General features: G+C 38.8%; 1 protein-coding gene across 2 annotated transcripts; it reads right to left on the bottom strand.

The window, feature by feature from the left end:
• Nucleotides 1–417: 417 nt before the first annotated feature.
• On the bottom strand, nt 418–25046 carry Dis3 (DIS3 homolog, exosome endoribonuclease and 3'-5' exoribonuclease). Of its 2 annotated transcripts, XM_059273269.1 has the most exons (22): nt 24566–24602; nt 24397–24464; nt 23977–24134; nt 21971–22164; nt 21077–21150; nt 19609–19776; nt 17462–17626; nt 15607–15720; nt 15262–15399; nt 14195–14341; nt 12784–12900; nt 12434–12535; nt 11030–11094; nt 10858–10942; nt 9177–9304; nt 7672–7758; nt 5118–5274; nt 2912–3126; nt 2636–2804; nt 2360–2518; nt 1295–1417; nt 418–630 (listed from the first exon to the last, which is right to left on the bottom strand). In XM_059273269.1, the coding sequence occupies exons 4-22, from the start codon at nt 22062–22064 to the stop codon at nt 547–549; spliced, it is 2391 nt and encodes a 796-aa protein (XP_059129252.1). In that variant the 5' UTR covers nt 22065–22164; nt 23977–24134; nt 24397–24464; nt 24566–24602; the 3' UTR covers nt 418–546. The 2 variants fall into 2 exon arrangements, with proteins under 2 accessions (XP_059129252.1, XP_059129251.1); XM_059273268.1 differs by lacking the exons at nt 24397–24464; nt 24566–24602 and adding an exon at nt 24691–25046.
• Nucleotides 25047–25768: the final 722 nt, after the last annotated feature.

The following is a 25768-nucleotide window of genomic DNA, read 5'->3' as shown; positions in this document are numbered from 1 at the left end:
GATACCTGAGTTTTTGTTTTCTTATAATTCCAAAACTTTCACAATTGTTTGAGGACCACTAGTGAAGTACAGGAGACTTTTCAAAATATATGTGAACACAGTGCTGCAAATAGGCAAATTAAATTGGTAAAAAGATCAAATACACTGACAGCTCAAGATTTAGAAAGGCTTGCTCTTTGATTCTAAAATGTTATTTTCCTCAGAAATTGACAGTTTTCCCCCATATTCAATAAAGTACTAATATAAAATTAATCTGCTCTTCAATGAGCAGATGAGTACTCCATTTAAATGATCATCACAGATCCCTGAGGTTGCTATTCTGTTGCCATTTAAGTGATGGATATTCAAATGAATTTTTCTGCATAATTTGTGTTGTTGCTGAAGCACAGTGTAAGACAGATTCAGTCAGCAACTCAATAAAAATGCAAATTTCTTAAAATTATTGAAATGTACTTAAAAGTAACTAGCATGCACACGAGCTTGTACGTGTGCTTTCCACTTTGTTGTGGAAGGCAATCCGTCTTCGATGTTTTCTGTTGCATGTAGCTACTTCTCAAGTTTCCTCTTCTTCCCCTCTGGCCCACCGAGATCCGTGTCTGAAACATCAGGAGGAGTATTTATTCCTGGTATCTAAAACAGTGTAAACGGGAAAAATAAAGGGATTAGAAGCATCAGAGAAGCAATTTTTACCTCACCTTCCCCCTTTACCACTAGGACTTTCCACTTGAATCAGGTTTTCCAGTGGAGGGATGGAAGGCTGCACTGCACACAGCTATGCACACGAAGTAACCGTGGTTGAGGAGGAACCAGTGGGCTAAGTGAGAGGCTTTTCAGAGGGTACGGACCTGCACACCTGCAATCTCAGCACTTGGGAAGATCACTTCAAATTCAAGGCTAGCCTTGTCTACATAGCAAGAAAACTGAGAAGCTTCAACTTTGACAAGTGTTTATAATGTAACAACTCTTTCTCCTGTCCAATTGACCCTAGTGGCTTTATGTTGCAGCAGACAGCAAGCATCCAAAGCCAAAAGGTTCAAAACCAGGATCTTGCATGAAGCATCTACACTTAACTTATATATTATACAACAGGAGTATTAACTTGTATATTATAAAACAAGAGTATTAACTTATATCTTATAAAACAGGAGTATTAACTTGTATATTATAATATAGGAGTAAAGAAATGGGCAAGAAGACCCTGATGCCTGGAATCCAATGCCAATACTTAGAATACCTAAGACCTTACCAACTAGATGTTAACTTTTCTACACCATTCAGTTAAGTTTGGTCTTACCTGTGGTTCTACAAGGGCCATGCGGATTTTTTGATGTTGAAGATTTGATGAATCTAATGTGATTTTCACTTTAACTTTATCAAACACCTGGAACACTGTACCTTCTATTCTGAGTGAAGGTATCTTGAAAAAAAAAAAATTTATTGACATTACTTCTTAGACTTGAATCTCAATTCTACTTCTAGTTTACCTTCCACGGCAATTTAAAAGTTTAAGCACTCCCCAGTTAAGGAGGACGTGAAGTTGGGAGGGAGATGTGATGGGTTCTAGAGGTAATTGGAGGGAGAAGTGAGAGGGTAAATAGATCAAGATCTATTTTACTCACATATGAAATTTTCAAAGAATTAAAAACCCCACAATATCAGTAAGCATCCAGGTATTGAATACAGAAAAAAACCCACATCAACCTAATAGTCTCAAATACAGTCTATTTATGTGCACACTTCATCTTGTTACTAAGGTAGTCCTGATATACATCATTCATCTTAGTGACTTAGCTGTCTATAGTAAAGGAACACAGCACACCATTTAAGTATTCTCTGAAGAAAAGTTTAGTTGATGAGATGTGGATTTTCTGGCATGTATTTTGAGATTTAGGATACAAATATGCTGTGGAATAATCTTTCTGTACACTGTGTAAATTATGCTGTGATTGGTTTAATAAAGAAGCTGACTGACCAACAGCTGGCCAGGATAAGGTTAGGTGGGAAAACCAGACTAAGGACACTGGGAAGAAGGGCAGAGTCAGAGGAATCACAAAGAGGCAGGAGAAACAGGACATGTAGAAAATGAGGTAACAAGCCATGAGCCACATAGTAGAACTTAGATAAGAAATACGGGTTACTTTAAGTTGTAAGAGCTTGTTCATAACAAGCCTCAGCTATCAACCAAGCATTTATAATTAGTAAGTATCTGAGTGGTTATTTGGGAGCAGCTGCCAAGACATAGAGAAACTCTGCCTACATAAATACAGGAAATTCTTAACAATTTATATCTATAGTTTGGAAACTGTCAGAGAAAATATGCCCCTCTTCCCCAAGAAAACAAGGATCAGCAATACTATACCTCATCATCATAAGTAAGCTGTGGCTTTGGTTTATCTTTTTCTTCAAAAAAAACCGTACCTTCTAAGCCATACTTTGGAATTAACACCACAATTGCATTCTTTCTTACAAAGAGAATATAGGCTTCTTCACTTACTATTCCTTTGCTTTTGAAAAACAACTGTAAAATACATACAATCTTGTTAGAAGTCTTATTTTGAAATTTACAAAAATAATTTTGAAAATACTAAATGAACAAAATTTCCCACTCCTAGCACTACAGACAAAAGGCAAATACCTGGGTATGAAAAGCTACTGATGCACGCTGAGCATATTGAGCCATTTTATGCCGGAAATTGAGATTTTTACATATATCTGAAAGCTTGTGTTTATCTGTCAGCTCTGGATAAGTACTATCAGCCCCAATAGCCACAGCCAACAGCCGATGAACAATTATGTCTGCATATCTACATGTAGGTAAAATAAGAATGATGGCAAATTAGTTTTACATTTTTTAAATGAAAAGTTAACCATTTTCTATGTCCTTTTACTTTTGTCTGGAAAAAAACAATACCTTCTGATGGGAGAAGTGAAATGTGTGTATATTGGGGAGGCTAAGCCATAGTGATGAAAGTCATTGTCCATCCCAGAACAGAAGTAGACAGCTTGCATCATACAGCGAGTGGCCAATATCCTTAGAAGAGTGTTCAGGTATGGGAAATCAGGGGATTCAGCCCGGTCCAAAGAATCAGCCAAAGACTTAGCTGTGTCAGTCTTAATTTCCAAATTCTGTCAAAAAAAGGAAGAGCAGCATGAAATGAAACATTTCAAAATTAGTAGTAGTATCCTTCCTGCCTCTCTTTGCCCTTCTCCCAATCCCTCTGCCTCTCTTTGAAATAGGGGTCACACAGTATAGCTGTGGATGGTCTGGAACCCTCAGAGATTAGCCTGTCTCTACCTCCCAAACACTGGGATTAAAGGCATGCTAACATCTAGAATTAGTATCCTCTCTTTAAAATATAAATACATTAAATAAACATGTTTGTTTGTTACAGATAGTAAGAGTTCATATATTTTATCTATTAACTAGAGGCACTGAAAATAACTTTAAGTAATGGTTGTTTTGTGCAGTACTAAAGCTTGAAAATTCTTGACTTCATTTGAAAGTCCTAAAGTATCAAGAATCCTGAAGTTCCAAGGAAGAGAAGGCCCGTGGTGGCAGTAGTGCCATTTCTTTCTCAGTCCAGTTTAAGCTTGCTAATCTCTGAGGGGGTAGAGAAAATAAAGACGATACGGACACTTTTCAGTATGTCTGGCTCCTCTGCAGATTCTTTCCTTCCACCAAAAGTAGAAGTAAAGGCCAGGAGCAAGCTGGTCAATCAAAGTTCAGTAAGAACGATGTTATGGTGCATCCAACTCAGCTCCTGAATTCTACCTTAACAAGACAAACTGAATCATCCTTCCTCTGCCATATCTTGGTAAGAAATAAGACAAGCTCAGAAAATCCCCAACATGCAGTAATCCTTGGGACTGGGAAGTTAGGCCAGTTCCGATGAATGAGGATCAGGGTAAGTGAACTATAAAATCGGAAACTCCTACCATACTATTCCAATAGTGCAATTCCTTATGTGCTTGCAATAGGAAAAAAAAGAGCCTATACGTGATCCAAAGAAAACCAAAGCAAGCTAGAGTCACGCCAAGCCTAAGGATGATGAAAGAAAAGCATAGTAGCCAGACAAAGGAGCATAAAGGGCTGAAGTAACATCCCCCTTTCCATGTAAGTCATAAATAGCCTCCTTTTATGTGGATATGATACAAAGAGAGCTGAACTGGGGTGAACTAAAGAAAAAACAAATTACTTGTAAATCTCTAAAAGCTATGCATTTCATAGAAGCTATGTGTCTTAAGAGTTTCTCTAACTATAATAAAATACCATGACCAAATACAACCTGGGGAGGAAAGGGTTTACTTAAGCTTACAGTTCCATATCACAGTCTATCATCCAGGGATGTCAGGTCAGAAGCCCAAGACAAGAACCTGGAAGCAGGAACTTAAGTAGAAGCCATGGAAGGACACTGCTTCCTGGCTGCTCCCCAAGGCTTGCTCAGCCTGTTTTCTTATACCTGCCTAGGAATAGCACATTAACAATGGGCTGAGAAGAACCATCAATCAAGAAAATGCCCCAAAGGCTTGTCAACAGGAGATCTTATTTATGGAGGCATTTTCTCAACTGAGGTTCCTTCACCTCAAATGATTCTAGCTGTGTCAAGTTGACAAAAAAACTAGCCTGTACACCATGTATAAGAGAGATGGAAGAGCATACTATGTCTAGGATACTGTAAATAACTTGTTTAAATCATTTGGCTTTAGGACTAGGTGCTCCTTATCAGACATAAAGGACTTTAGTATGTAGCTGGTGTCAATGTATACGTAGGAAGAGATGTGTCCATATCTCAAATCACATTATTTTAATATTAAAAAGAACTACTGGTATACTTTACATCAACTAAACTTCCTTTTAAAAGATTTATTATGTATAGTGTTCTGCCTGCATGTATGCCTGGACACCAGAAGAGGGCACCAGATCTCATTACAGATGGTTGTGAGCCACCATGTAGTTGCTGGGAATTGAACTCTGGACCTCCAGAAGAGCAGCCAGTGCTTTAACCTCTGAGCCATCTCTCCAGCCCTCAACTAAACTTGATGAAAACATGAATATTAATTTTTCAGTGTAATGGATAGATTACATACATGTGACTTTTCGATCTTTAAGACTTTACCTTGGACTTAGCTGCCTTAACAAGAATCTCATAATTGGAGGGAGGTGGAGCTGGATGTTTTCGAAGCAGAGCATGTTCAGAAAATTCTTCATGAATCTTTTTTGCAACAGAAATATTTGCAAGTAACATAAATTCTTCCACCATGGAATTTGTTTCTCTGCCAGTTAGAAAAGCATTAGTAAATAAGAGAAGCCGAGACAACTGTCATCACATTTATTCACAAGTTACTTTTCTAGTGATCATGGAAATATTTCCCATGTAAAATATTTCCCCTGTATGTGGCACATACCTATTTTTAATACCATAGCTGCTATATTAATGGTCTTACCCATGTCTCTCCTGGGTAAATCTAGTATGCTAGAATCATTTCAAACTCTATTGAGGGGGGGTGGGAAGGAAGCTTCCCTAACTTTAACATAAATATAAACCAACATCTTTACCTCCTCTTACAAAAACAGCTATGAAAATAAACTTTACTGGGAGAATTAAAAGCTAGGTCACACAATATTATCTAAACTCCCCAAATTTTTTCCAACAAATCACTAATATATTTTCAACAGCCAATCTGGGTGCTTTTCTCAGGTGACACTTTCTGCTATAATTCCACATACACAGTAACACACACAACAGACACATCTGATTTCTATAACTCCATACACACAGTAACACACACAACAGACACATCTGATTTCTATAACTCCATACACACAGTAACACACACCACAGACACATCTGATTTCTATAACTCCATACACACAGTAACACACACCACAGACACATCTGATTTCTATAACTCCACACACACAGTAACACACACCACAGACACATCTGATTTATATAACTCCACACACACAGTAACACACACCGCAGACACATCTGATTTCTATAACTCCACACACAGTAACACACACAACAGACACATCTGATTTCTGTAACTCCACACACACAGTAACACACACAGCAGACACATCTGATTTCTATAACTCCACACACACAGTAACACACACAATAGACACATCTGATTTCTATAACTCCACACACAGTAACACACACAATAGACACATCTGATTTCTATAACTCCATACATACAGTAACACACACAACACACCCATCTGATTTCCATAACTCCACACACACAGTAACACACACAGCAGACACATCTCATTTTTATAACTCCACTCACAGTAACACACAGCAAACACATCTGATTTCTATAACTCCATACACAGTAACACACACAGCAGACACATCTGATTTCTAGCTGACAGATGTGTAACATTATTTTCTTCACAGAGGTCATTTTTATCACCAGTGTCGAAACTTGAATTCAGTTTGACTTCTCGATTCTTATAACAATCTGACCCACCTTTCATTCTCCAGTTACTCCTTCTAAGTTCTAAGCTAGTTTAATAAACGATCTGCATGCTGTATCTACCGTTTTCTTTCTCTGGAATCACTGAACACAGATTGTTAATTTTCAATCATGTTTCAGTTATTAATCTATTTCTTAACAACATTTCTGAAGTACATTAACTTTTAAAGTATTAGGAACCCCTCCATATGGGGAAGTCAAATGACTGTTACAACTTCTTTAAGTTGTATAAACAGTAAGATCCAAGGTTAAGATATTAGCTTCAATGGCCGGGCGGTGGTGGCGCACGCCTTTAATCCCAGCACTCGGGAGGCAGAGCCAGGCGGATCTCTGTGAGTTCGAGGCCAGCCTGGGCTACCAAAGTGAGTTCCAGGAAAAGGCGCAAAGCTACACAGAGAAACCCTGTCTCGAAAAACCAAAAGACATTAGCTTGAAAACTACTTTTTTAGTAAAGACTTACTAATTTTTCAATTATGTGCAATGTTGCAGTGTGTGTGTGTGTGTGTGTGTGTGTGTGTGTGTGTGTGTGCGTGTGTGTGTGTGTGTGTGTGTACAAGACTGTAGGCCAGAGGCACTGAATCACCCTGGAGCTGGAGCTACAGGGTGAAGTAAGCCATCAGATGTGGGTGCTGGGAATCCACCTTGGGTCCTCTCAAAAGGCAGCAATCTTTCCATGCAAAGCCTGTGGTAACTCGACCTCTGTATGCTGTACTAAGTACTTAAGAAATTAATCTGTGCAATCTTTTTATTTCTCTGTAACTATTACTACTCAAGTTCTAACATACATTAAATCAAACCAAGGTAAATTTGAGATTTCTCTACTACCTTATCTCAGTTTTGTATAAAAAAGTTAAAATAAGCCGGGCGGTGGTGGCGCACGCCTTTAATCCCAGCACTCGGGAGGCAGAGCCAGGCGGATCTCTGTGAGTTCGAGGCCAGCCTGGGCTACCAAGTGAGTCCCAGGAAAGGCGCAAAGCTACACAGAGAAACCCTGTCTCGAAAAACCAAAAAAAAAAAAAAAAAAAAGTTAAAATAGTAAGATCACATTTACTAAGCCAAGAAACTTCACAGCTATCCTAAATGTAATAATTGTTTGGGATATAAATGCTGTAGTGATTAGTATCTACACTAGATATTACACTTAAAATTAATATTTAATATCAATTTAAAAAAACCACATGCCTCAGCTCCTTGGTCTGTAGATCTATTGGATCGTGAGTTTCACTGTCCATGTGGAATCGAACTTCTGGAGAAGACAGAGTCAAAGCCCTGAGTGAAAATGAGAGAAATTAGTCAGATGAGCCAAGGACAGAGAAAACATTTTACAAGCAATCCCTTTAAAACAGAAAATGAGTATACCAAGTACATAAGCATTTTTCTTTTTATGACCATCTACTAAGTTTGATGTTCTATTGTCATATAAAGCCTAACTCCTACATTTTTACTAAGCTACATAAACTTGCAACTGCTTTTTTTAAGTGGCTAAAAGAACAAGCCAACTGGTATTTCATTTTCCATGGGAAACAATATATTGTGATGGGCAATGATGGAGAGGACAAGGCCAGCTCTTCCATAGGTAGGTGAATCAGAGAAGATGTATAGGCAACTGAGTGGAGACTGATAAAATTACTCCCACTCATAAAGACTGATAGCTAGTCATATTAGGTTGCTGTGGTCTCAGAATATACTATGCTAAGGCTTTTTATGTGTGGTTCTTAATGAGGGGACTAGTTCTCCTTCGCAGATTTCACAAGGATACATGGAGAAATCTAAAGTGTTTTCAGATATGATGCTACTTTCACCAAGTTCCAAATCAATCTCAAAGTTTGTTTCTTGTTTTCTTTTTCTGGGTTTTTTTCCTTCAGTTTTTTGAGACAGGGTCCTAACTTTAGCTTTGGATAGATTCAGACTTGCTATTTAGACCAGGCTGACCTGGATAGAAGTCATAGATCCACCTGCCTCTACCTCCTGAGTGCAGGGATTAAAGGCGTGTGCTACTATGCATGGCCTGGAAGTAATTTTAATGAGATTGGGCAATCTTGGACAATCATGGGGAAGTTAAAAAAAAAACAACAATAAAACCAAATTAATATTAACCTTATACTTAAGTGAAAAGCTTGAGCAGCTTTACTCAAATTTAATAATTCTGTTTTCATGTACATACCTAATCTGTAAAGAGTTTTAAATTTCATATTTAATTATTCAAATATGGTAGTCACTGGCCACAGCTGGCTGCAGAGCATAATTATCTGTGGTTGCAAGGAGTATAGAAGGATGCTCACTTGCATTCAGGAACTTAAGTTAGGCACTCGGCATGACTACACCAGAGGCAGCGTTTGCATCACCAGCAAAAACACTTTTCATAATTGGCACTCTTCAAGATGTAGGGAGAGCCCAGGGACCAACCTCTGAAAGGCTCTTGTACTTGGTTCCCTTACAGCAGTCTTTCAAAATTGAAGCTACTTTTAACTGCTTTCTTTTCTAACAAGTTTGAGCTGACACTCTCTTATACCTGTTATGGTTAGGCAAATGCCATGATATAGTCTATTAAATATAGTCTACCGGCTAAGTAATCACCATTCTAACAAAATCCTCTAAAGAAGCCAAATGTTATCTCATATCATAACTGATATTAATCATAATCATAAACTAAGGCCTGTCTTAGTAGATTTTTTTTAAGAACATACCCCTTTTCAATCCTTCCTTTTTTTAGAATTTTAGCTAGTTTATTTAATCCACGGAGACTAGTGGTGATATCATCGTTCATAGCTGCTGAATCAATTCTCATCTGTGCTTCAGCATACGTAAGAGAAGCCTAAGAAAGAAACCTTAGGTTAACATAATTCTCACAACTGATAAAAGCGTATTTACTATATGAACCATACTGTGAATGTGTGTATCCATGTGTTAGTACTGGACCACACAGGCCACCATGCACGTATGGTGGTCAGAGATGCTAGTCCTTCCTCTTCCTCGGCCGAGACAGGGTCTCATCTTTTATTTTATCTCATATTCTACGCTTTCAAGAAGCCTAAAATAAGTAATGAGAAATCTACAGAGATTCTTAACTTTATACTAGGATTTCTGGTTTAACTGAGGCATTCATTATGTAACATAAGCAAATTTACATTAAAATAAAGGAAAATGGCAGTTTCCTTGATACTTTCATTTTTAGTATATTTTTAGGTAATACTAGAATATTCCTTAATACTTTCCTTTTGGTGTATTTTTAGGAAATATTTGAATAAATCATAAAGCAGATTCTGCCTATTCTCTGAAAAACTTTGCAAAGGTCATTACTTCCCTTTTCACTGGCAAATAAGAGTCTAGAAGTATTTTATAGGAGACACTAGCCAAAAAAAAAAAAAACCAGACCAGAAAATGGGGTGAAAATGGTAAATTTAAAGCAATCTCTAGTAACAGATACTCCAAATATGGAAATCGCTGCTTCTGCTTCTATCTAGATGGAAAAACTAGTATTTTTTCAGATTAAAAGATAAAAGTAGCTTTATAATTAAAATTCCAAAACAGCATAAGGGAGTAACATATTTTTTTGGGGGGTGGTGTTTTTTTAAGACAGGGTTTCTCTGTGTGGCTTTGGAGCCTCTCCTGGATCTCACTCTGTAGACCAGGCTGGCCTTGAACTCACAGAGATCCGCCTGCCTCTGCCTCCCAAATGCTGGGATTAAAGGTGTACACCACCACAGCCCAGTATTAGAAAAATGTTTTATATGTTCATTAATTTCAATTCACAAAATTTTGTTAAAACTATATCTCAGAGGACTATATTTAAAAGTTGAAATCATTCCCACATCACTATTTGCTTGTTAACAATTCCTTCTACTAGTCATCAGAACACAGTGGTGCTGACTAAGAAGAAAAAAATTGGCTAACTTTCTGAAAACATCATTACAAGAAAAAGAATCCAGCATACTTTGGAGGACTATTAAGCACAAAATAAGAATGAATGTAAGAGAATATGGGGAGAGGTACAAAAATAAGAAAAATCTGGCTACATTGTTTGAACATAATCTCAGGTTAGTCTTACTGGAATCTAACTATAATTTATGGTAGCCAGGATGCACATGGTAGTTTTTCAAACACTACTATTTTTAAGTAGGAACAGCCTCAATTACTAGAGTTACTGAGTTAGAACATAAAGCCCTTTAGTTGAGGTATGTCAGTTCTAAGTTCCTGAATACAGGACAATTACTACATAATTTCTTAATAACATCAATTAAATAAAGTTTAACTTCTGAAACAAACTAGGGACTGCTACAACACTGAACCTAACTTTTTAAAAAGTACCTAAGAAATTGTTAAAAGCACCAAAAATTTAAAATGTTAGATATGAATCATAACACTAACCTTTGAATTAATTACACTTTTGGTAAATCTTGTTTTTAAGATTTCAGCATTATGATTCATTTCCCAAATACAGGAAAATGCCAACCTTCAGGGAAAAAGAGACGGTATTTGTTTATGGGAATCAATTACTACAGTTAACAAGATACTCATATCAAAAAAAGTACAGAAATACCTGTCAACGTTGGATCTTAAGGAACATAAGTTAGAGCTAAGCAACTCTGGAACCATGTCAATCCTCTGAAAAAGATGGCAACAGATCTTAGATTACTCAATCATATTCAATATGTCTTAATTTCCATCTGCAAATAGCATCAAGTGAGCAGGAAAGGGTGTTATATTCTTGTCCCTTTGACTAGAGAACTAACAACATGACAAAGTCTGTAGGAAGACACAAGACTGTTACAGAAGGCAGTAAGGGTGGCATTCATGCCAGTGGATTGAGGTTTCAGTCCTCTACATGAAGCACCTTCCTGTCCTCTCGAAATCTGAAATTTCTGGTCTTTGTAGTTGGTACCTGGTAACTTACAAGCCCTTACCAACTGAGAGTTTTTCCACTGCTAAACTCAACTACATGATACTTTAAGTATACTTAGAGATGAGAGAAAAAATAAACTGAGGAAAAGCCTTATGGTCTACTTGGAGCACGATCTACAACAAATTAACTTCCCCCTTCTCCCCATCTCATCATCTGGTCTATGTAAGTCTATGAAAACCATACTTGAAAGGATTTTTAATTTTTTGTGTATGCAAGTTTTGCTTGCATGTCTGTGCAACACGTGCATGCCTGGTGCCTAAAGAGACTAGAAAAGGACACTGGATCCTCTGGAAATGGAGGTATAGACTGCTCTAAGACATCATGTGGAATTGATTCCAGGTCCTCTGGAAGAGCAGTCAGTCCTTTTAACTCCTCAGTCCACCACCACCACCCAAAATCATAAAGAATCAATGCTACATAATGTCTATCAGTTAATTTAAATGTTATTTGGATCACTGGATATCAAAACAAACCTAATTATAATTTTTGTTTTGTGTTTGAGTATGGTGTATGTTACAAGTTCATGTATGTAGAGGCCAGATGTTGAAATTAGGCATTTTCTTTGATCACACTCCGCTGTATTTTTTGAGGCAGGGTCTCTCACTGAACCTGGACTTCACTGATTTGGCTAAGCTGGCTGGTCAATGATCGTCAGGGATTCGCTTGTTTCCACCCACCAATGTTAGGGTCTCAGATGTGGTAGTTTCTGTTTGGCTCTAGGAAGCTGAACTCAGGACCTCATGCTTGTGTGGTAGTTACTTTACCAACTGAGCCACTGTGCCAGGCCATAAAAGGCATTATTTTCTTCTGATTTAGGACATCTTCACCCATGTATTTCCTGTAGCTAAATATATCATGTATTTACTTCAAACTGTAATTGCTCATTAAACCAAAAGTTCCTGGCTCAGCCTTCAAAAAGATGAGATAGGATAATAAAGAGTTTGAGGCTAGTTATGGCCTACACATCAAGACCCTAAGCCCATCAAAACAAAATGCCAAAGTGCTATGATCAGTAAAAGATTTTAAATTTAATACATTTACCTTTTCACAAAGATAAACAGTTGTTCCTCTTCTGGCTGATTCCTGATCCAGTGCATTTCCTGGCCTGATAAAATGGCTAACATCAGCAATATGAACACCAACCTTAAAAAGATTAAAATAAAAGGATGTCAATCTGCATTGTTACTAACACAGACATACCATGGAATTTAGATGAGAAAAAAAACGTAGCTAAGCTGAAAATGGACTCAGTCACAGCTAATAATTCAACCTCTGACATATTCCCATTAGCTTTTGTAGCTATAATTTTATATTCTGGCCTGGATAAAAGAAAACAATGAACTCTAGAACTGAATCACATCTAGCTAAGAGTATTGGGACAATATAGGTACCTCCAAATTTCCATTACTGAGTTCTCTACAATGCAGGGCATCATCTATATCAGTACATCCCGGAGGGTCTACACTGCAAACACACAGATGTCTCAGGTCTTCTCGGTTTTTCATGTCCTAGAAATACCATGTTAAAAAGAAAAAAATAACTTGAGCAACACAACAGCAACATAGCTCTTAGGAAACAAATATCCCCATAAAAATAAGTCAGCTTTCCATGTTATGGAGAAACTTGACATATGCTACCAGTTCTACAACCTGGAAGATATCATCTTTCAGTGAAAAAAGCAAATGATTTGTGAAACACCTCACTGTCGAACATGGTCCAAGAATGGAATTGAATTGTTCTTGGATTAGGCTTTCATGCCCGTCCCAGGTGTTGTGGATAGGAGTGAGTTTACTTTTATTTATTACAATTGGCTATTATTACTTGCTTATACACCTCAAAGGGAAAACATGTTTTTGCCACGTTCAGCTTGTCCTTGTGACTGTACACCTTACTTATGTGACTCTACTTAACCCTCAGAGTATAAATTGTCTGATGCTTTGAATTAAGTTGCCTATTGCATTCGAGTTTAGTCTGCCTCATTTTTAGGCTCCATTCTCCCAGATTCCACCACCTAAGAGCAGTAAACACCTAATAATACTGTAACTAACTAAACGTGAAGAAGCCATGGTTTCTACATTTTTTTTTTAAAGATTTATTTATTTATTATGTATACAGTATTCTGCCTACATGAATGCTGGCAGGCCATAAGAGAGCACCAGATTTCATTATGGATGGTTGTGAGCAACCATGTGGTTGTTGGGAATTGAACTCATGACCTCTGGAAGAGCAGCCAGTGCTCTTAACCACTGAGCCATCTCTCCACCTCCACATATATTTTTTTTAAAGATTTATTTATTTATGAGGTATACAGTGTTCTGTCTGTATGTATGCCTGCAGGCCAGAAGAGGGCACCAGATCTCATTACGGATGGTTGTAAGCCACCATGTTATTGTTGGGAATTGAACTCAGGACCTTTGGAAGAGCAGCTAGTGCTCTTAACGGCCAAACCATCTCTCCAGCCCAGATTCTACATATTTAAAAACACAGAAATTAACTGCATTCTGGTCTGGTGGCTCAGTCCTGTAACTCTAGGTACTCAGGAGCCTGAGGCAGGAGAAATGAAAGTTCAAGGTCTATTTGGGTTACAGAGTAAGATCCCAGCTAGCCTGGGCAACTTAGTAAGACCCAACTGAAAAGAAAAACCCAAATGTACAATAGGGCTGAGAACTTAGTCCAGTGGCAGAGTGCTTGACTAACCCACAAAAGGCCCCATGTCCAATCACCAATACAAACAACATAGAAACCAAACTCCCTAGGATAACGGAGAATCCGTAAAGTCACTAGGAATTCTTTTCAACTTACCTTCTCAGTAATGCTCCACGGCATCTTAGGCAGGAAGCTAAGGACAGCCTGGGAGAAAGGCTGGTGAGGAACATCATGCTCAAGCAACAAAACTTCGGTCTCTGTCTCTTTCTCTCCAACATCACCTAAATTTTTAACAAAGTGTCCCTGAAATCAAAAGGTATTATCAGAAAGGCACACTTTGCAACTAATTAATATTTTATTATACTAAATCTTCCAGCACTCTATGTATCACCTCAGTATTTCTAAATCTTTCTCTAACATATTAAAAACAACCCTTTGGCCTGGTGATGGTGGCACACACCTTTAATCCCAGCACTTGGGAGGCAGAGGCAGACAGATCTCTGAGTTCGAGGCCAGCCTGGTCTACAGAGTGAGTTCCAGGACAGCCAGGGCTACACAGAGAAACCCTGTCTTCAGGAAAAACAAACAAACATACAAACAAACAACACCCTTTGGGCCTGGAGAGATGGTTCAGCAGTTAAGAACACTGTTGTTCTTGCAGAGGACCCAGGTTCGACTGCCAGCATCCACATGATGACTCACAGTATCTGTAACTGCAAATAGATCTAACTGACAGCCCCTGCTAGGACCTCCCTGTACACAGGCATACACTGGGGTACAGACATACATGCAGGCAAAATGCCCACACACAGGAAAGCAAACAAACAAGAAAGCAAAAAGATTTTCGGTCAATCAGAGGTGAAAATGACAAGATTTTTCAACTGCCTTTGAGAGCCTGGTCCTTAGACCACAATGCCTATGTTTAGTTCCTGTTAATTTTCAATGTAAAATCTACTTTAAAAGCAATACCTTCAAAATTTGGTTAAAATTTATTTAGGACACAAATGTTTCTTTCATAAAGTTTATCAGTAAAGGTTGTTTGGCGATTTGAGCAAAAGCCACTTTTACTCCATTACTTACACTAGAATTAGATAAAATTTATCTATGCTACTTACTAGGTAACCATGAAATAGTTGTGTACATTTTCACTAAAAAAAAATCAACAGTATTTGTCACAAACTCTAATTAAATACATAAAGGTAAAGTTAATATTTTAAGCTTACATTTGGATATCTAGAATTTCTAGGCCAACCATCAATAGCGACAATAATTCTCCGTCCTTCTAATGCAGAAGCCTGTCTGGTTTCTATCCGAACTCGTGGAATTCTTTTATCAGCAGGTGTAAAGAGATGTCTTCTTGACTAGAGAAAATTAAAAAAATTATTTACCATCCTGGGGATCAATCATAGTAGCCCTAGAACATGCTAGACAAGTCCTGTACCACTGAGTTACACCCTAGCAGGGGAAAAGCGACTGTATACAGAGTCTGGAGACAGGGCAGAGAGAGCGCTTTGAGTTCTAAACAGTGACCACCAGTGTCCAGTCATGGTGACAGGTACTTCACTCACCTCCTTAATGTCAGACTTGGAAAGCATGCCACAATACGGTCTCCAGTTCCTTTTGATGATGCCCACAACTCGACCGGTAGGCCGTAACATTTTTTCACTTACAGCAGTCTTAAGCTGAAATACAAAAACAAAAATCTTCCATTATTTTTCTAAGTAAAATAAAGTAATTTTTCTTCCAATTTAGAATATGCACATGGACACTAATGCATTTCAGGTAGCAAATAATGACATGAAATTCAGAACCTTTATGCCTCAAAGTTCTAGACATGAGCATACCAACTGCACAATGCTCATTGTTCCATGATAATAAAGCACTCCATAATTGGTAAGTCAAGAAGCACGCTGCTGAATAAATGTGTCAGACCTTCCTGTTTTTCAATTTAATATAAGGATTTACTGACAAAAACACATGCAACTCTAGGATTATGAGACTGAGACTTAGTACCAGTTTAGATTAATTAGATATATGTAGTTACTAATTAGGTACTATGCTGTGGGATGTTCTGTATGGCAAATGTGTTGCTAATTAGTCAATAAATAAAACACTGATTGGCCATTGGCTAGGCAGGAAGTGTAGGCGGGACAAGGAGGAGAATAAAGCTGGGAAGTGGAAGGCTGAGTGAGAGAGACACTGCCAGCCGCCATGATGAGAAACAGCATGTAAAGATGCCGGTAAGCCATGAGCCATGTGGCAGGGTATAGATTAATGGAAATGGATTAATTTAAGCTGTAAGAACAGTTAGCAAGAAGCCTGCCACGGCCATACAGTTTGTAACCAATATAAGTCTCTGTGTTTACTTGGTCGGGTCTGAGGCTGTGGGACTGGCAGGTGATAGAGATTTGTCCTGACTGTGGGCCAGGCAGGAAAACTCTAGCAACAGTACTATGTAGTTATTACAGTGAACATGTCATGTTGGATCTAATCCATTACAAAATAAAAGCATCTTTGACAGTTCTATCTTATCCTAAATTAAGAGTCAAATAAAGAATGTAAACCACTAGAAATAGATCCTATAAAATTATACCTCTAACAATCCCAAAGGATTGGATTCTGCAAGAATGTTCTAGTAAGACTGCAGGAAATTAAATATAAGTAATGAAAAGAGGAGCTACACGTGCTACATTGAATACAAGTGTGTTATCCTCATAAAACAGGTAAATAGGTCACTTCTAATAGACTTAATAACAATGAGAAATAACTCATCCTACCTGATAAATGTATTAGTAGAAATGCAATAATTAAGCATGTCCAAATGCAAAGACCCAGAAGCATGTTTTCTAAGAAAATTTTAACATTGCAAAAAAAATTTCAGAAAGTTTTACATTTCTATTTACTTAAACTTCATTAATTCAGATCATATACTGAATGTTAACAGACTTCCACTTTCATACTAAACAACTCTAAATACTTAAACTCATTTGAGTACAATATCACTGAAAGAATATGAGTTTGTGGACTTAGAACAGAAATCAACTATGCACATAGCCTGCAAAACTTGTATTAAAATTGAGAGTACAGAACTTGAGACTGGAGAGACGGACGGCTCAGTAGTTAAGAGTACTGGCTGCTCTTCCAAAGGACCTGGGTTTGATTCCCCAAATCCACATGGCAGCTCACAACTGACAGTAATTCCAGCTCCAGGGGATCTGACATCCTTTTCTGGCTTCTGAAGGCAGTGCACACACATGATGTACAGACATCCATGCAGGCAAAATACCCATACACGTGAAATAAAAATGAATAAACCTTTAAAAAAAGTTCTGAACTGTGATTTCACTCAGTAAATATGAAAACAATGGCATGTTAAACAGTACAACAATACGGACGAAAAACAAAACTTGCATTCTCTCATACCATGAGTTCTCTCTCCTCATCTTTCTCCACATCATCTTCATTTTGACCTTCATCTTGTAAAACCACAGAAGACGGTGCCACCCACTGACTCTTGGGCAGAAGCTCCACAGCCACAATGTCTTCATGAATAGCTCTGTTTAGATGTTTAAGTCCTTGTATAAGTATCTGTGTAAACCAGTAAGTGGCATGGTATGTGTTGAAATAGATTTAATGACAATAATGAAAAAGTCATCTAATAGAGGGCAATATTCTAACCATTGCAATATAATATCTAATTCTCTTAATGGTTTTCCTATTTTAAAATAATAAGCCATGTCAGGCTTATTGGGTAAAATTGTATTACACAAACTTAGTTTATCTGAATTTGGTCCCCAGAACCCATGGTGGAAGGAGAGAACTGACTTCTGAAAGTTATCCTTAATTTCTCCATCACACTTTGGCAGTTCACTCCCAACTCACATATCTACATCATATATACACAATCTTAATCATTTTAAAAATTAAAATAAAGTACTATTCTTTATATACTCTTAATTTTTAAACTTCAAGGGGGAAAAAAAATTTCAGGAAATATGGGTTTTGTTTAGAACTCCACCATAAACAATGGCAATTAAATACTTGGGAAGATCAAACTACTTAAATCTCAAGATCTTGGCTGGTAAAAATGAAAACACAACTACTTTCATGGCTTGGGGTTGAAGACTAAGGAAAATGCAGCAAGTCAAAAGTTAGACAAATTTGATAAGTAAAACACTCTAGAGCTGCTATCATGTGTTTGTGAAGCCTCCTTTTTGTTGTGCATATATTATTTATTACAAGTAGATATATGAAACAGAAATATCTCATTTTATAGTATTTGATGATGATTCTCTTAAAAGGTGAGTTAGTAGAAAACTTTTAAATAATCAGTCTCATAAAAAAGTCATTTATTAGCTGAGCAATGGTGGTGCTCACCTTTAATCTTAGCACTTGGGAGGCAAGCAGGATCTCTGTGAGTTCGAGGCCAGCCTGGTCTACAGGGTGAATTCAAGGACAGTATGGCTAAGCATAGAAACCCTGTCTCAAAAAACCCAAGCCAAGCCAAAAAAAAAAAAAAAAGGTCCTTTATTGTACTAGTATTTATTACTCTTTTACCAACTAGGAAGAGAAGAAGGTAAGGTGGAGAAGCGGCTCTGTCATAAGGTGTGTCTTAGAAGCATGCAGATCTGAATAAGCACACAGACCACAGAAAAATCATGGGCACAGTGGTCCACACCTGTCATCCAGCCCTAAGCAGGTAGAGACAGAGGATCTCTGGAACTTACTGGCCAGTCAGTCCAGCCTAACTACTGAGCTCTACGTCAAAAGAAAGTCTATCCACAGGAAAGAGGCCACGCTTCTAAGGGTGTCACCTGTGGCTGTCTTCTGACCTCCACGCACAGGTACATACATGCACAAGTTAATTAAAAATAAAAAGTGAGGAAAATTTAAATTCTCATACAAAAACTGTAATGAGCACAAGGTATTTTAGTGTATAAAGAATTTATACAGGGGCCAGAAAGATGGCTCAGGAGAAATCTTAGGCTTACCACTAAGCCTAAGATTCTAAGTTCAATACCTAAGACCCACTCTTTGCAAAGAGAACCAACTCCTGTTCAAGTTTTTTTTCTGACCTCCACACATATTGTGCATGCACATATACATCACAAAAATAAAATTAAAAAAAAACTTTAAAAGGCAAATTTACATACTGTCTTAGTTAGGGTTTCTATTGCTGTGATGAAACACCATGACCAAAAAGCAAGTTGGGAAGGAAAAGGTTTAGTTGGCTTACACTTCAACATTGCTGTTCATCACTAAAGGAAGTCAGGACAGGAAGTCAAACAGGGCAGGATCCTGGAGGCAGGAGCTGATACAGAGGCCATGGAGGGAAGTTGCTTACTGGTTTGCTTCTCAAGGCTTGCTCAACCCACCTTCTTCTAGAACCCAGGACCACCTGCCAAGGAATGGCACCATCCACCATGGGCTGTGCCCTTCTTTACTGATCACGACTGGAGAAAATGCCTGACAGCTGGATCTCATGGAGGCATTTTCTCACCTGAGACTCCTTCCTCTCTGATGGCTCTAGCTGATGTCGACACACAAAACCAGCCAGTACACATGCTTACCTCTTTTTCATCATCTTTGTCTCCATGAATCCACACTGTAGCTTCTAAATAATTTTCCCTGCTAGCTCGAAATGTTCCTTGAAGGTATGAACCAGATTTTATGCCTTGTTGGAGCTTACTTAAGGGAAGGTGCTCTGAAAATATTATTTTTCCACTTTCTATTTCATTCTATGAAATAAGCAAATCAAAAGTCTGTTATTTAATGTACTGTTTTCAAGAGCATCATACAAGTTAAAAATCTACTTTATGAAATATACAACTGATTTTAAACTAAGAAGAATATATTTTCAGGGCAATGCTATCTAAAACAACTTGCTGTAATGAAAGTGCTATCTTTTCAATGATGTTCAACATGGTAGACACTAGGTACAAATTTTCTGAAGAGTTGAAATATGTATAATACAGCTGAGAAAATGGATTTTAAAATTTAAATTACATTTAAGCATCAACATGTAACTAGTAACTAGTTATTAGAGAGGGTACTCCAAAAAAACCTATTCCAAAAGGCCAGTCCAGCTTGCATCTTCTAGCATTCTTTTAGTTTTGTAAAGGAGTTAAAGACAAACAGGATGGGAGAAAAATTGTTAAAGAAACAGAATGGTTCGGAACCTAGGGCCTATGGTGACACTTTGCGCAGCCTTGGTGTAGGGAGGAGGGGCTTGGACCTGCCTCAACTGATGTACCAGGCTCTGCTGACTCCCCAGGGGAGACCTTGCCTTGGAGGAGGTGAAAATGGAGGGGGGGGGGAGGCTGGGGGGGTGGGAGTAGGGAGGACAGGGGAATCTGTGGTTGATATGTAAAATGAATAGAAAATCTCTTAAAAAAAAAAAAAGAAAGAAAAGAAACAGAATGGATATATGTATCTTGTCCTATTAGATACATCTACTTTGGTAACAACAGCTATCATTGTTATCAGATAATAACACTTGAGTCATGAAAGAGGATAAAAAGTGAACTGTTTTTTCTTTTTGATGAGGTAGATTAAGCACTTAAAAATATATTTGATAGTCAAAGTGTGAAATTCAATGTGAAGTTCCACAGCTTCAGAATGGTCACTAAGTGTACAGAAAGTCATTAAGACTTTGGGTCTTATTAATAATACTGCATATTTTTTATTTGTGAGGCCTTAAGATAACATTTTTAATTAAAACAATAGCTACCATTTACATTTATCATAGCTATGTGCCAAGCAACGAGACAAGAATTACATGAAGCTTCCGACTATACTCCATTCAGCTCTGCTAATAACGGCATAGTTATTGCTATTTAGTTTACATCAAGTCAATTTATTTAGCAACATCATTTCAATAAGCCAATCACAATTATCTTTTCTTGTTTGGTTGTTTATAACCTCACTCTGTTCCTATTCTAGCTTATTGGCATGTTCTAATTTATAAATAAGTCTAATGTCCAAGATGGCTATTTTTATATTTTCTTTTTTTCAAAAACAGAACATACTGAAACATACCATTTCTTCAGACAAACAAGCAAGACGATCTATAAGTTCAGGGTTGGCAGTCAGGCTCCTTACATATTCTTCACCTGAAAAATAAGTTAATGTTTTTAAATTTAAGGGTCCATAATTTTATCTAGGCATGAGAGAACATGGGTGATCTTGTTTTGATAGTACATCTGCCATTTTTTATACATGAAACAAAAACTAAATCTGTTGATGTGATCATAACTAAAAAGAAGCAATGGGTCTAGTATACATGAATTTTTACTATGTCAACTGCAAATAGTGAGGAAAAATTAACAGCCACTATTTACAACTGCTTATTAGCTCACTAGCTGAGAAATTTAAAATGTAAAAAGAACGTGGGGCGGTAGTGGCGCATGTCTTTAATCCCAGCACTCAGGAGGCAGAGGTAGAAGGATCTCCATGAGTTCCAGGACAGCCTGGTCTACAGAATGAGTTACAGGACAGCCAGAGTTGCTGTTATTCAAAGAAACCCTGTCCCGAAAAACCAAAAGTAAATAAATAAACATAGTAAAAAGAAGTCTTTAAAATAAAATGTAGAAAGAAAGATGGCTCAGCAATGAAAGTCAGCTGCTGCTCTTGCAGGGGACCCTATTTCAGTTTCCAGCACCAACACGGCGGCTCATACCCATCCCTAATTGCAGTTCCACAGCTTTGGACACCCACTTCGGACATCCAGTCAGGGCATGCATGTGATGCACATACATACATGCAGGCAAAAGATCCGCACATTAAAAATTGAAAAATATTTGCTTCAAATGTAAAAAGATCATAAGAAATTATACAGGACAATGAGATAATGAGTCATGTGAACATTTGGCCTGATACTAATTTTTATATACAGTTGCAAACATGCATACAAGCGTCTATGTTCAGACCTACATGTGAAAGCTGGTATTCCCTCTTGTACAGCTTTTTCTTTATTTTTCTTGTCATTTGTTATAAGGATAACTTGTAGCTGACTTTCTGCTGACATTTTCTTCAAATGTTCGTTGTACCATTTTGCTGCTACTCGGATGGCTCTATCATTTCTGTCATTAGCATTCTCCCCCTGTTCTTGCTCTATGTAGGTCTCTCTAAATGTAAAAAAGGAGGAAACCACAAAATACAAGGTAAGCAGCAGAAACAAGGACGTGTAAAAACTTGAGTGGTCTGACAGGCACTGAAGTGAAAAGTCAGTGGTATACATATTTAACTTGAACTTCTACGGTCAAAACAATTCTGTTAAGATCAAGTTCTCAAGACAACAATTTTCTGGAGAAAAAATTTATGTTATTAATGGGAAAATATAGAGGTTCAAATAGTTTCATTTCACAAAAAGAATTAGAATTCAGACTTCACACTGGGGTGTTAAATAATAGTTTCCTGGGTGGGAGGGATTAATAGAACTTTGGAAACCAGATAATAAAACTCTACTCAATAAACCATGGATTAACAGCCAACTGCTAAGCTCTACAGTGTGACCAACTGTCACACTGTATGATCATGTGATTCAATGGCTACTCAATCCATGATCCATGTAGATCATCCATGGTCAACACTAAATACATAGCAAAGACTATGTAGAACCTATAAGGCCACAGCTCTCAAATATGAAAATACATTTACATACTTCTTTAAGTCTGTTCTTCAAAGCCATATTCTTAGTATTACTTTATTCCCTACCATTAATTGTACTTACTAATGCTTCCAGGGGTGTCCAGCCTTTGGACACTGCAACATAATTCTGTGCATCTACAAATGTGTTGGGCCACATTCATAACTATTCTGGTGCACAGGGGTCCTCTGGTTACAAATCTGATAAACCTAAGCTTATCCATAAAAGACATGGTCATAAAATTTGAATTTGGTTTTAACGTGACGGACTTAAGTAACAAAATCTACATGAGATTTGCTTAGTGTTCTAAAGTCTTCCAATCAGTTCCTATATTGCTAATTCCTACTCAAAGCACTTAACTAATAAACATCCTACTAAGCCTATGTTAGCAATCTGATGAGCATGTTCCACACAATCTTGGTCTTCTGGTATTAGAAAACAAGTGGTATCTGTTTCTGGAGTTTAAGGAGGTGCAATGAATAAGCAGCTCACAGGCACTTTTACTGTGTGTGTGTGTGTGTGTGTGTGTGTGTGTGTGTGTGTGTGTTTAAGCAATACTTAGTTTCAAGATATAAGAAAGGACTACACCTGACAGATATGGAAACATTTTGGATTACTACACTTGGGACTAATTGGGAATGCTATTGGAACACACTTGGCCTATATAGGCCAAACATGCTAAGCACCTACAACCTATAAAATAGTTTTCACACAAGAAAAAACTACTCAGTTCAAAATGTTAATAATTTCAAGGTTGAGAAAGTATCATAGATACCCATCATAAATTATTTAATTATAGGCAATCCCTTTATGTTCTGAGAGCACACATTGAGTTCAAAGGTCATGAACCTAAATTATAATGAAGAATTGTTTTTAGAAACCCAATTCAATAAATCAGCTGTAAGATATGAACCTTTAAAACTTATTAATCATAAATTCATATTTTAAAAATTTTTCACACACACACATTTTTAAGCCTATATGTTATTCACACCTTATGATATCGCAGGAGCCTGAATGATAGATCATTTTCAAAGAATCTATCATTCAACTCAATATACACAACTTAAATGGAGTATTTCTGACGCAAAGGTACTATTATAGCCAGTAGCTCCCAGTTTAAGGTGTGACCTCACTGACACTGTGATCTTACTTGAGCCCCACTTAGCAATGTTTTCTACACAGCTACGTAACAACCAAACAGCACGTCAAACTACAGACCGTCTTTGATCAGTGACTCCCAGGCACTTCCCTTTAAATTCCGAGAACTCTACGGTCTTCTGATACTTACTTATGGTGCTCATTAGTGAACGTATAGAAATGCTTCTCCTGGTTATTCGTCACATCCCTGATTCGTTTATATATAGGGGCACTCCGGTTTCTCACTTCCTGCAGGACTGTCTGGAGCACAATTACATTCCTGATAGCAGGGTCCTCCAGAACATCAATCTTAAAAACAAAAGCACAAAGTTAATTTTCCCATGTTCTCTTAGAAACTGTTTCTGTCAAAGCCTAAACTTCTGTTACAGTTTAATCCACTGACTCTCCGTTAGGCCAAAGCGTTACTCTGCTGCAGAAAAAGTGACAACCGTCACTTGGGCCCGGTAGGCTTGAGAAGAGCACCCGTACACGGACCGCAAAAGTTTGCAGTATTAAAGCTATGAACAAATAAATATGCTGGCCCACACAGTTTTTGTTCGTAGGCACTTACAAGCTGCCTGGGGGTCGCACTCTGGATGCCACAGAAGCCCAGGTCCCCGGCTTCCAGGCACTTATAATCTAAAGTAGAAGAGACACCAGGAGTTAGCAAATGAACGTGTCCAGAACTACGACTCCAAGAACCGAAAAACGGGAAGAAAAACAACATGGGGGAAAAGTACCTCGGCCTGGACAACGGGAAGCGAGGGTGGCCACAGTAGGGGCCTCTCCGCCCCAAGCCCCGCCTCCGCCCGGTTCCCTGCCTGCCACGCCCCCTCGTCACCACGCGGCCCGCCGGGCCCCGTACCTGGTGCAGCAGCACGTTGGTGTCCGGCAGAAGGTAGTGCGGCCACGGGCAGAGGCTGCTCGCCTGGTCGCGGGGCTGCGACTCCAGGGCCGGGCCCGCGTGCGCCCCGTCGCAGGCCGCGCAGGCCGGGGCCCCGCAGCCGATGTCATCCCGCAGGTAGTGCTCGCGCACGATCTTCACCACGCCGCCCGCGCGGGTCTTCTTTAAGAACGTCTTGGACTTGAGCATCTTGCCTCCCGGCGTAGAATCCGGACCCGGGCGGAACCCAGACGGCCACGGAACGCCAGCGGAAAACACGTCGGATCAGAAACCGAGGCGCCTCAGCGAGCTGCCCCTCGCATTTCCTCTTCTTCCCCCCCGTCGCGAGCCGGGAAATACTCACGTCTCGCGAGAAAACATCAAGTCGGACTGGTAATGTGAGCTCCCTGATTCAGGTCGTCACGATTGGGCGAGAGTAGATCGTTTCCGCCCGCCGCTGGGCGGGGCTCTCCTGAGGACTCCAACTCCCAGCCTGCACCGCTTCGGACTGGCTTCCGGGGAGGGAGGGCCTGGGCACCTGCGCGCCCCGGCTTCTTCCGACTTCTTCAGGGCCAGGGCGGATGGTTGTCTTGGTGACCGCTCCCTAACGGTCTGGTGGCCTGAGATACTCGTAGAGGGTTTGCAGCCTGAGCTGCTGACTGAAGACGCCTTTGGTTCCTCCAAGTGTCCGAGGTGAGGCTGGTGTTAGCCTTGTATGCGGCATTACTGACGCTTCAAACAGCTCCCGGGAATCCGTTCCCCTTTCTTTCACGCGTGGTGCAAAGATGCTGAAATGCATCAAGTGGAGAATTTGTAAATCTTAGCCAAAGTGGGAGAAGCCCGTTCCTGGTCCTTTGTAACCCGCGCGAGGATTTGTCTTTGATTTCACCCTTCTTCACCCTTTCTCCTTAAAAAGGCTCCTTCCCCATCTAACTTCTGTGCAATCTTATATCGACAAAAACAGAAGGCATTCTCTCCTTGAGTTTGAGGTTCTTGGTATTAATGGGCTTTATCCTTTCTCTTTTACACGGCTGTATTTTCCTGTTTCCTTCGAGTAAGA

Source organism: Peromyscus eremicus, chromosome 9 (assembly GCF_949786415.1).
Source record: "Peromyscus eremicus chromosome 9, PerEre_H2_v1, whole genome shotgun sequence".
Taxonomy (NCBI): Eukaryota; Metazoa; Chordata; class Mammalia; order Rodentia; family Cricetidae; genus Peromyscus; species Peromyscus eremicus.
The sequence above is the reverse complement of the archived record's forward strand: the minus strand, read 5'-3'. Positions and strand labels throughout refer to the sequence as shown.

What these genes read in the sequence shown, in the direction of transcription:
- Dis3 (XM_059273268.1), bottom strand. Translation starts at nt 24,918, where the DNA reads ATGCTCAAGTCCAAGACGTTCTTAAAGAAGACCCGCGCGGGCGGCGTG. An exon ending in GAAATTCTAGATATCCAAAT is followed by an intron (nt 14,342 to 15,261) that starts GTAAGCTTAAAA and finishes TTTTGATTTCAG; the next exon opens with GGACACTTTGTTAAAAATTT. An exon ending in CGTGGAGCATTACTGAGAAG is followed by an intron (nt 12,901 to 14,194) that starts GTAAGTTGAAAA and finishes TGGTATTTCTAG; the next exon opens with GACATGAAAAACCGAGAAGA.